Raw genomic sequence first — 11,165 nt, forward strand, 5'->3', positions numbered from 1 at the left:
AATGTGTAGTCTCTTCATTATCTGTATTTCAATTCTATGAGTTAATTTAACAAATCTTAATGTGAACATGTGTATACAATGGATACATAAAATATCAATGATACACATACAATTATGCACATACTTTCGATTCAGTTCATATACATCTGCTTTTCTCTTTCATATAAAAACCATCGGAATGATCTATTAATTTTTATATATAAATTCTTAACTATGAAGGTTGAAGAGACCCAGTACCCAGCAATACATCAAAACATATGTTGCATACGCGTACTGGCTTGTTTAAACCAAATTTCAAAATCGGCACATCTTGACCTGAACACTTACTACATAAAATTCGTCCACAGTGGCGGCTGAAAAAAGAAAAAAATGCAATGAAAAGTGTGTCAATTTAAGATTGATATATTCAATTACTGTCATTGGAATAGAAATTATTCATACCAATGATGCTTGCGCATTGTGAGGGAAAATTTCGTTCCACATTCTAAACAGCAATCTTTATCAGACCATGGTGCTTCTTGCGTTAAAGAGTCTAACAATCTATATAATAATTGTTTCGTCGCTACTTGATAATTAAAAATTGTGATTCCATCTTTATTCATTGAACCTAAGCATGCACCAGATTTTACTAATGTTCTACAAAGATTGCCATTACCCTTCATATATGCAATCAACAATGGTGTGTTTCCATCTAAGTCTGAAATAAAAACTTTGTAGGACATATACGTCTTATGTAATATATGCATTCATGAAAAGAAATTGCAATGTTTTTTTTCCAGAATTTTAGTCTTTTTAAGAAACAAAAAATTCTGTACCTGCGTTATTGACTGGATATTGCGACATGCATTCTAAAAATAGATCACATATCGTTGCAGCATTATCTCTCGCGCATCTGGCTAGCTCATGTAAAGGATTACGGCCCTTGAGGTTCACAGCTTCCGCGTCCAGCGTACATTCGGTCAATAACGTCCGTACTACTGATACATGACCTTCTCTTACAGCTACATGCAACGCGTTATCGCCGTCTGCATTCACCGCGTCAAAATTAATATTGTTCTATACAACAAATGATCGATAATTTAATAGGATATCTTAAATGCAATTAAATTAGATACACTTTCAGTTTCAGATTCTTTGCATTGAATAATTTGTCTTACTTGCAATAGCGCGGAGACAACAGTGGCATGTCCTGCTTTAGCCGCCACATGCAGCGCGGTGTTTCTGTTTGCATCAGTATCATTAACACGAGCACCTGCTAGTATTAAACTTCGCACTAACATCTCGTTTCCTGACATAGCGGCTAGATGCAATGGAGGTGTTTGTGTAACATCATGTATTCTCGAATTTACATCTACCTATGATAAAAGAAATAGTACTACTGTAATAATTACAATTCTTTACATCCCATTGCATTACAATTTATGTAAATTAAACTCAAGTACTTGTATCGATAATAAAAACAGAATGCTCTCCATGTCACCCTTCTGTATGGCAGTATGCAAGAAGTTTCTGCCCTTATTGTCGTATTGTTCGGCCGCTTTAGGTAATCTCTCTAATATCGCTTGCGCGGCTTTGTTATTACGGACTGTTAGGGCGGTCGCGAATGGCGTAAGCCCTCTCTTATCTCTCTTGTTCAGATCTATATTCGGGTGACACAGCAAAAGAGATATTATCTGCGAATGCTGATTCTGTATCGCTACATGTACAGGAGTCTTTCCCTCTGCGTCTTGAGCGTTTACGTCGGCTCCGTGTTCGATCAGCGTTTGAACAACTTGCTCCAGTCCCCATTGACAACACAAATGTAATGGCGTACATTCGTCTTTTGCTTCATCTCCACCGGCACCGTTTGGACCGTGTCGTCTCGGAGCATTCAAATCGCATCCGCTGCGATATAAATTGTGATTTCAAAAAGAAACAAAATAATGCAATATTGGCAATATCTTAAATCATAATCATATCTATTATAGTGATATAAATTATGATTAAAAATTAAAATAGCAATTTTTTAATATAATTTTTCTTATTTCTGACAAATCTATGATTGTTAATTTTTTATTTTCCTTGAATAAAAAATGCACACATTAAGTACCTTCTGATCAGAAACTGTGCGATATCCTCTTTGTTATCATCGATCGCTCTGTGTAGCAGCGTTTGCTGACAACCATCGGGACCATGACTCCAACAATCTGTATCCGCTCCGTATTTAACTAAAATTGACGCAGTATCTTCCTGAAAAGAGTCTAAAGCGTCCCATAATGGACATCCTATTGAAGTGTCTACACCTCGTCTACAAAGAGCTTCCACCACTTCGCCCAGTCTACAATGTACACACAGTTGTAGCGGTGTATCTCCATTAGTTGTTCTGCATATTGAAATACGAATTTATTAATATTGACCTCGCAATTATAATATATAGATTCTTATAATTTTAATAAACTCACTTTGCATTCATGTCAGCGCCATTTTCTAGCAGAAATATAGCAGTAGCTGAATCTTCTTTTAATATTGCCTGATGCAACAATGTCAGGCCTTCCTTGTTACGTTCATTCACATCAGCTCCAGCTTTTATTAAAGCTAGTACAATATCTTTGCCTTTTTTGAATGGTGCTTTTATAGCCAAGCTCAGAGGCGTTTCGTTCGCATTATTTTTAATAGTTAATTGCGAATTAAAATTAGAAGTATCTAATAATTCAATGACTATGTCTGTATATAGATTCGAAATGGCGAAATGAATTGGCGTATCACCGGTAGAAAAAGTGACGACATCAGTTGGTAATCCGTTTTTTAATAAAGCTCGAGATAGATCTTTTAAGCCAACTTTGCATGCTTCATGTAATATCGTGAAACCTTCGTTGTTAGTTTTCGTTAAGTTATTTTTGCAATAATCCACTAAAAATAGCGCCGCCTCTTCTCTGCATTCTCGTGTCAAGATATGAAGTAATGTATCTCCGGTGATGTTATAGATCGGATTTGGTATAGCGCCTTTAGTTAACAATTTAGACGCAAAGTATTCGTTGAAGGGATCCGTCTTCATTGCGAAACACAATGGTGTATCATCTTCGTTTGTGGTTTCATCTATATCTATACCTTTTGCCTCGAGTAACAAATTAAATAGCATATCGTTTCTTTCCGAGATACAGCTATGAAGTGCAGTCCTATAAATATAAACAAATATATCAAAATTATAATATTTAATATTAAATTACATAGAGACTATAACTTCTATTTCAAATTTCATAAATAACTTAGTTTAGCCTTTACATTATTCAAAGTGTAATTGTAAGTCTTGAAACTTTAAATCCAAGGAATATTATATTTACCATCCTCTATGGTCTTGTAAATTTGGATCAATTCCTGCTTGAAGTAATCTTGATCCAACTGCTAACATACTTTCTGTATTATGCTTTGCTACTAAATGTAAAGCAGTACAGCCTTCCAGTTGTTTAAGATCGGATGTATTTTTTGCACCCTCAATAATATTTAGAGGTTCACATAACTTCTGCACATTGCTATTGTTTTCCAGTTGTTCAATTATAAATTCAGACGAATAAGAGTCTCCTTTTAAAATTGCTGCATGAAGGAGAGACAGACCCCTAGCATCTTTTGCACTCAGATCTGCTCCATGGTCAACCAAAGTGCGAGCTAGAGATGGCTGACGACTTTTCAGAGCAACTTCTAGAGCTGTTTCTCCTTTGTGATCTACAGCATTAACTGCCTTTGGAAGCTGTATAAACAATCACATGTTACTAAAAGATATTAAATACATACTTGAAGATGATTAAAATATTAAGAATTTTTAAAGAATTTAAAAAAAATAATAATTTATATTTATGATAAATGATAATAATAATAAAGGTAATTTTTTGAATATTTTGGACTTTATAAAATAGTTATTAGATTTAGGAAGAGCTACTCGGCAAAAAATTATATATAGCCAACTGTATAAGAAATAATGTAAAAAAAAATGAAAATTATTCAGTTAATTATTCAGATTCATGTCAGTGTTAAGGAGAAAGAAAGATAGGCAATTTTGCTCGCTATATGATTTTGCAATTGATCCTTATATATCTATTCTATAATAAAATATTTCTATTAAAAAAATATTAATTTAAAACTTATAAGTATTGTGTGCATTTATTGTAAAGAAATATATATTATAAAGTGTATTATATATATATATATATATATATATATATATATATATATATATATATATATATAATATATATAGTACAAATAATATAAAAATAATAAAAAATATAAGATATTTCTTTTTTTTAACAGATTAAAAAAAATTGAGAGATTTGAGAACCACTGACTATCACGTGCACAATGACCGCAATGCGTGCGCTTGTATGCGTGTATGCGTGCAAGCGACAGTCGTAGTATGGTATCGAATCACAGGAATGGCACGAGCAGCATCGGTTCGGTATGAAAAAGCGCTTGTAGAGGAAATGTATGGAGATTATTTTCTGATATACATGGAGGAGGACGCAGGAGTATTAAAGAATCATCTAGGCAGATGACGTGGCCAGCGATACATTCGACCGACTGTAATCAGTCGTCGACCAGTCGTTCTCTATGCGTTTCTACGCGAGAAAGGCGGAGAAAAGATTCGACGGCAACGAGCATATCGTGCGTGTAACGCAAAATAAATCGTTACAATGCATTACATGACGTGTGCAAACGTTGTAATACTGTGATAGGTGTATCATACAAGTACCATGATCGTGTGTTGCTATTTGATAACAGAAGATATATACATATATGTAGAGTATCGACGAGGTTGATACGCCAATTAAGAAAATAATAAGACCAGAAAATTATGATTTAGAAACTTGGCATAGAAATAGATAAGACTTTCATAGTGAAATCGGAGAGTTATTAATAAATAAATAAAGAGAGGTATCTATCAAAAATAAAAAGTGGTTATTTTTATAATTATCTTAACAATAAAAAATGTCTTATATAAGATATAAATTTAATTATTTATATGAAATATCTGATAATAAAAATGATTTATAAGCAAACTACTATATAGATAAAATAAATATTAAAAAACAATTTTTAATCTTGAAATGTTTTAGATTTTATTACTAGAATAAATTAATTACACAAATATCTCATTATTGATTTAAATAATTTCTTGATGAGGACTACAAATAATATTGTGAATAAAATGTACAATTTCAAGCCAAATCTGATTATGATATATATCAGTATTTTATCATGTAAGAGTGTCTATTTTATATCTTATTATAATCAGAGAGAAATGAATAAAACTTAAAGATTAATATAATATAAAATTTATAGATATTTCACAAGCACAGACAGAAGGCATTTCATGTTTTAAATGTCTCATGACACTGACAACACCAGAAGAAGATATAGATCTGCTTTGTTCCCACTTCGATGAAAGTGCCAAATTTCAGACATTTTGTCCTTCTTCAACACTTTGTATGAAGAGAACTGTTCAATATAAATCTAAAAGTAAGCTGACAATATCGATAGGGCAACTATTGAATAATGTAACTTTATTTGAAAATTTTCTTTTAGCATCTGTAATAACCACTGTTCAGAGGGATTGTGCACCACAAAAATATACTTCTCATGTTTACAATGATGTTGATAAGCAATGGGATAAAAAAGAAGAGATTATAACGACTGCTTATGACGAAGGTTGCTTTATAGGTGAAAATAGAGGAGCACCGACTGGTCCACCTGAATATTGTTTTTGTAGTTTTCATTTGTGTAATTCATCCTCACAAATTGGAATGTTTAACAAAATATATGGGACAATTTTAGCACTGCTGATTGCAAAATTGATGTAAAATTTTTCAATTAATAGCACACAATGTATTACTTAAAAGAAAGTGTTCAAAGCATAAGATAGATAATTTCTGATAATTATGAGAATGCAAATAGATTTTTTGCGTTACAACAAATTGCAAATATCAACATATAATACAAAAATATTGATGTCCAATATGAATAGCTAGAAATAGCTAATTTATTTTAAAGAATTGCTAAACAATTTTAATTGTATGATTCTCTATTTCTATGAGTTAGAACAGTAAAATGATCGATATTTCACATAAAGAAATAATAAAAAATCCTGCTAGTCAATTTTGAATTATCTTATAGATAATAATTTTTCTAAATTAAATGATCTAAAATGCTTCTATTTATAAAATATATTAATATATTTAAGTACATAAATATACAAAAACTTATCGTAGACAATATATTTAATATTTATATAAATATAAATTTGTCTGAAATTATTAATGAAATTAGAATCATTATTATATATACTATGTAACTTTGGAAAACAGAGAAGCTATGTAATAATAGATTGAATCTATTGTGCCTTGTTATAAGTAATTTCATCAAACTTTTTAAAGCTCCTGCTCTCTCATTTATAGTTACATTGAATTATTAGAAGAAATCATGTAAATTGTTTTCTTATGAGATACCAAAATTGATGTTTTTTTCATACTTTCATTATCACAACTTCAATAATATATTTGATAGCACAGAGTTATAACTAATCAAAATTTACTAGCTATTTATTAATCCACAAATAAATAAAAAAATTGTCTTGAATATATTCTACTAATCTATATTATTAAGTGCAAATAATAATATGAAAAATCTTTTACAATAAAAAATTTATGTTTGTTTTTGGTGTCATAATTTAATATAATATTAATAAGGAGCCAGGAATCTATATGGAGTGATCAATTGTAATTGTTGATTTACTAGATTGATTTATTAGATTAAATTTATTAGATTGGAGTTAATCATTACCTCTATTAATATTTGAAATTTTCAAGTAATCAAATACTTGCAATTATTAGCTTTGTTCTTGTCTGAATTTCAATAGTGATAGTTTATTTTGAATTATTTAAACATGTTTAATCATACAATTCCTTCTTCTGTCTGAGCCTCAATAATTACATTTATTAACAAATAATTTATAATGTAAAAAATTAATTGAGTAACTCAAATAATTTGCGTTCTTTTACTAGCAAAAAATACTGTGACTAATATTTTTAAGCAAATGAAAAAATAAACTGAACATGTTGAAAAGCTATTATTTATAATCTAATGTTTATGACAAAGGTATACTTTGGTCATACAAGTACTTAACATTCAAACTTGTGAACTGTGAAGATATAAATTGATAATATATATTAAGATATTTAAAAAAATATAATAAACAGATCATAATATAGTTCCATATATGTTAAGTCCCTGTATGTATTAACAGTACAATATTTTTATATTATATTAATATATTGTATGAAATATATTCTATATATGTATATACATATACATATATACATATATATATATATATATATATATATATATATATATATATATATAAAATTGTCTGTATTATAATAAATTTAATTTTAATTAATTTAGTAAAATTTATTTCAATGCATATTACATCATGTTAGACTTCTTAATTTTATTATAAAAAGAAACTTCTTATCATATTATAAAGAGGAAAAAAACTCACCTCGGCGTTATTTTCCACTAAGTATAGAAACACAACGTCTTCGCGCATCAAACGTACTGCTGCATGTAAAGGATATTTACTCTTAGTTTGTAATAATTTATATAGCAGAGAACCTGGCATCTCTTTGAAATCTTCGCCTGTTAAATCTTCCTATAAGTTATATAAATATTTCTGATTATTTCAGATATATATAACACATATATAATGTTATTATTACAGTTGAAATATTGTAATTTTACCCAATGTGCTGAAATTAAAGAACTGCAATGCTCCTTTAACTTTAAAGCACCCAATTCCTCAGCCGCTGCATATAATTCCACACAATCCTTCAATCCCACTGTCCCAATCAGATATCTTTCACATTGATCTACCATTTCTGACAATTGAAAACCAGCTGCTGCTTTCATTAAATCCAACGTTAAATGTTCTTGAGATACCTTGCCTGTATAAATCCATTTTAACAACACTAATGCTACAGTACTATTTAAATTGCTCCAATCTACAAACAATTATACAATAAACATATAATAATATATTAATAATCATAAATATGAAAAAAATAAACAGATAATATATTACCTAAAACAGATTTTTCAACAAGAGCTGCATCACTAAAAAAATCAGTCCTGGCAGACAATACAAATTTATGTGCTGGTATTTCTTGATCAATCAATTTTATATTTATATCACTGAAAGATATATCTTTAAGATAACATTTTTTTATTACAAATGTTATATAATTCTTCATAAAAACACAAAGTTTCAAGTTATATGTAAGATACCTGTAACGATGTTGACAATATAAAGATGCTATAGTTGCCAGAAGCCTACTAACAAATCCACTCTCTTGCTTCTCAGCTGTAGCAATAGCATATTCCTTTTGCAGTTCTATATTTGAATTGTACAAATTGACATATTGTTCTCGTAGCAGGGACAGATGTTGCTGCCACTTTTGTGCTTCCATAGAATCCTCTACAAAAACATACGTACATAACTATCCTTCACGAAACAGCTCACAGTTATCACAAACTTACCCATAGTTAAAAAGAATTTTACATCGAGAGCGCTTGAATAACAATATTATTGCATGATGCAGTGTCCGTTGCATGTATTAATACACGATTTACGCATGGATACCAAAGTAAAAAAAAAGAAAAAAAAAAGAAAGACCGACTACGATGATATGAAAAAATCGTAAGTAAAACGGCTGTATCTGGAAAGACGAAATTTTGAAAAAGGATCACACGAGCCGGTAATCGCGATTCAATCGAGAGAAAACACAAAATATCACGCACCACACACACACACACACACATATATATATATATATATATATATATATATCTCACATATACGCCCACGTTATCGGAACCATTACGATAGCTCGGTAGCTGTCATATCTACACACACATACACGCACGCGCAAATAGTATTTGATATATAAATAGTATTTAATAGTGTACGTCAAGATCTTTTCGAAAAAACAAAAGTTCAAGTTTTTAAATCACCCCTATCCGACTTCTACGATTCGTAAAAATACGAGGATAGGACGCATTTAAAAAAAAAGAAGATAGCAATATATATGTGTATAAATGAGAATATGGAGAGGACAGGGGGCGAGAAGCGATATAGAATAGCATGTAGTAACTGGTTAATGAGTTTTAAAGCGGCGTCTACAATGAGATTTTAAGGGTCGGCTGGAGTGACAGGCAAACTCCGAATTGATATTGGAAACCTCACGCGCAGGGTTGCCAGATATTTCGAACATCAAATCGCCACTAGATGTCACTCAAGTCGCCAAAAATCGCCAACTTTATAATTGGGCTTAGGGTGGGGTCCCATGGAGCGTATTACGATACGCACGTATCGGGCGTATTGAAAATCTGACCAATCGCAGACGTTCCGCTGTTTGTGATACGGGAAAGTTACGTCTGCGATTGGTCAGATTTTCAATAGGCCCGATACGCGCGTATCGTAATACGCTCCATGGCACCCCACCCTTAGGCCATAGATATCTATACTATAACTAGATGCTAACTCCCATTGATTTTGTACATAAAATGTGTCCCCGAAAACCATGTAATATGGCGGTCGCGCATGCGTAATATTGGTGGAAAACTAATATGGTGGATACTTGTAGCCAGCTAATATTTAAGTTTTCACCTTAAAACTTGTACTTCTTACATTATAAACTTTTAATTTTGTAATAAAATAAATATAAATATATACCCGGTAAAAAATTTTTCATATATAATTAGACAAAACTGATTATATCTAGTTATACAAACTTATATATCAATTTTGTCCATATAAAAACAGATATGCTTATGTATAAATGGATATGAATATATATATATTTGTATATTATTATATAAAGGTATATTTTTATATAAAGGTATATTTTTATAATGAAAGTAACAAATATAGGTTTTTTGTTTTTTATTGTTGCGTGCTTGTTACAAATTATTTACTAAGGTCCATATTCTGAATCCTCTTTTATCGATAAAAGAGGATTCAGAATATGGACCTAAGTGTTACATCGCATTTTTATTGTCTTACATTTAACTAGATACAGTACAATATCCTTTGTAATCACGTGTATATATATATATATATATATATATATATATATATATATATATATATACAGGGTGACCCATTTTAACTTAGGCAGCCAAATAACTCGAAAAATAAGCACACTACGAAAAAATGTTTAGAATCAAAATTTTGTCATTTCGAGGGGGACGTACAATGACGTTAAAATGAGCCCCCCCACCCCTCCCCCTGGGCGGTGAGGGGGGGCAAGTTTGAAATCTTAAATGGGAACCCCTATTTTTTATTGCATATTCGGAATCTTTGGCTAAAAACACATACAATTTGTCTGAAACATTTTTCTCGATTCATGATAGATGGCGCTGTAATCGACGAAATTCAATTTCTTCGATTTCTCTTACTGAGAACCCATGCTTACGATTCTGCAATAAATTAACAATAAAAATACCACGTTTTCATTGTTAATACTCGAAATTAGTCTTAAAACAAACTTCTCATTATTTTTTATTACTCATTAATTACTTCTCAAGAAACTGCTTTTAGCGTAACCTGCCCTTTAGGCAACTTGAATGGTCCAAAGTACCGAGACATTTTGGACTTTCCATCTGATGGAGTTCCTCTAAGTATCCCTCCAAAATTTTGTCCATTTAGTGCCAAAGTCACAAGTGTTTATGTATTTTTTTAACATTTGTACTCTGATAAAATTCTGGTAAAATGGCAAATTATACGCCTACAGAAGTAGTCGATATTCTTATAACCTTTGGCGAATGTGGTAGAAATTACAGACTTACTGCCCGTACTTATGCGGAGCGATTCCCAAATCGCCGCCATCCTACTGATCAACAAATTATAAACATTGAAAGGAGATCTCGTAATAATCCACTTCATCGCGAAAGGCGAAGAAATAGACTTCATAATAATAATGACCCTAGATTGCTCGCAGTTTTGGCTATGGTTCATCAAAATCCCCATATTAGTACCCCGTCAAATAGAACGAGAACTGGGAATCCCTCAAACTACGGCACATAGATTGTTACGATCAGTCAATTACCATCCGTATCATATTACTCTGGTACAGGAA

At 31.1% G+C, this 11,165-nt stretch overlaps 2 protein-coding genes across 7 annotated transcripts; one reads left to right on the forward strand and one right to left on the reverse strand.

Annotated features, from left to right (window-relative positions):
- Positions 1–6: 6 nt before the first annotated feature.
- On the reverse strand, positions 7–9,282 carry LOC145977259 (ankyrin repeat and FYVE domain-containing protein 1). 6 transcript variants are annotated; one of them, XM_083109120.1, is made up of 14 exons: positions 9,267–9,282; positions 8,566–8,744; positions 8,314–8,503; positions 8,111–8,220; positions 7,771–8,030; positions 7,532–7,681; positions 3,321–3,724; positions 2,442–3,155; positions 2,090–2,362; positions 1,443–1,884; positions 1,158–1,355; positions 816–1,056; positions 442–709; positions 7–353 (listed from the first exon to the last, which is right to left on the reverse strand). In XM_083109120.1, exons 2-14 carry the CDS (start codon positions 8,567–8,569, stop codon positions 212–214), a joined length of 3,396 nt encoding a protein of 1,131 aa, XP_082965246.1. In that variant the 5' UTR covers positions 8,570–8,744; positions 9,267–9,282; the 3' UTR covers positions 7–211. The 6 variants fall into 6 exon arrangements, with proteins under 6 accessions (XP_082965246.1, XP_082965243.1, XP_082965244.1 ...); XM_083109117.1 differs by lacking the exon at positions 9,267–9,282 and adding an exon at positions 9,040–9,260; XM_083109118.1 differs by lacking the exon at positions 9,267–9,282 and adding an exon at positions 9,180–9,255.
- On the forward strand, positions 4,313–6,126 carry LOC145977260 (uncharacterized). Its single transcript, XM_083109124.1, has 4 exons — positions 4,313–4,905; positions 5,088–5,231; positions 5,314–5,490; positions 5,557–6,126. Exons 2-4 carry the CDS (start codon positions 5,150–5,152, stop codon positions 5,829–5,831), a joined length of 534 nt encoding a protein of 177 aa, XP_082965250.1. The 5' UTR covers positions 4,313–4,905; positions 5,088–5,149; the 3' UTR covers positions 5,832–6,126.
- Positions 9,283–11,165: the final 1,883 nt, after the last annotated feature.

This window comes from Camponotus vicinus, unplaced genomic scaffold (assembly GCF_025532165.1).
Source record: "Camponotus vicinus isolate PSW18456_S1 unplaced genomic scaffold, iyCamVici1.0 SCAF_9, whole genome shotgun sequence".
Classification (NCBI taxonomy): domain Eukaryota; kingdom Metazoa; phylum Arthropoda; class Insecta; order Hymenoptera; family Formicidae; genus Camponotus; species Camponotus vicinus.

What these genes read in the sequence shown, in the direction of transcription:
- LOC145977260 (XM_083109124.1), top strand. Translation starts at nt 5,150, where the DNA reads ATGAGGACTACAAATAATATTGTGAATAAAATGTACAATTTCAAGCCA. An exon ending in ATATATCAGTATTTTATCAT is followed by an intron (nt 5,232 to 5,313) that starts GTAAGAGTGTCT and finishes TAAAATTTATAG; the next exon opens with ATATTTCACAAGCACAGACA. An exon ending in TGTTCAATATAAATCTAAAA is followed by an intron (nt 5,491 to 5,556) that starts GTAAGCTGACAA and finishes ATTTTCTTTTAG; the next exon opens with CATCTGTAATAACCACTGTT.
- LOC145977259 (XM_083109120.1), bottom strand. An exon ending in TATTGTCAACATCGTTACAG is followed by an intron (nt 8,221 to 8,313) that starts GTATCTTACATA and finishes TATATCTTTCAG; the next exon opens with TGATATAAATATAAAATTGA. An exon ending in ATATCCAGTCAATAACGCAG is followed by an intron (nt 710 to 815) that starts GTACAGAATTTT and finishes TGTCCTACAAAG; the next exon opens with TTTTTATTTCAGACTTAGAT.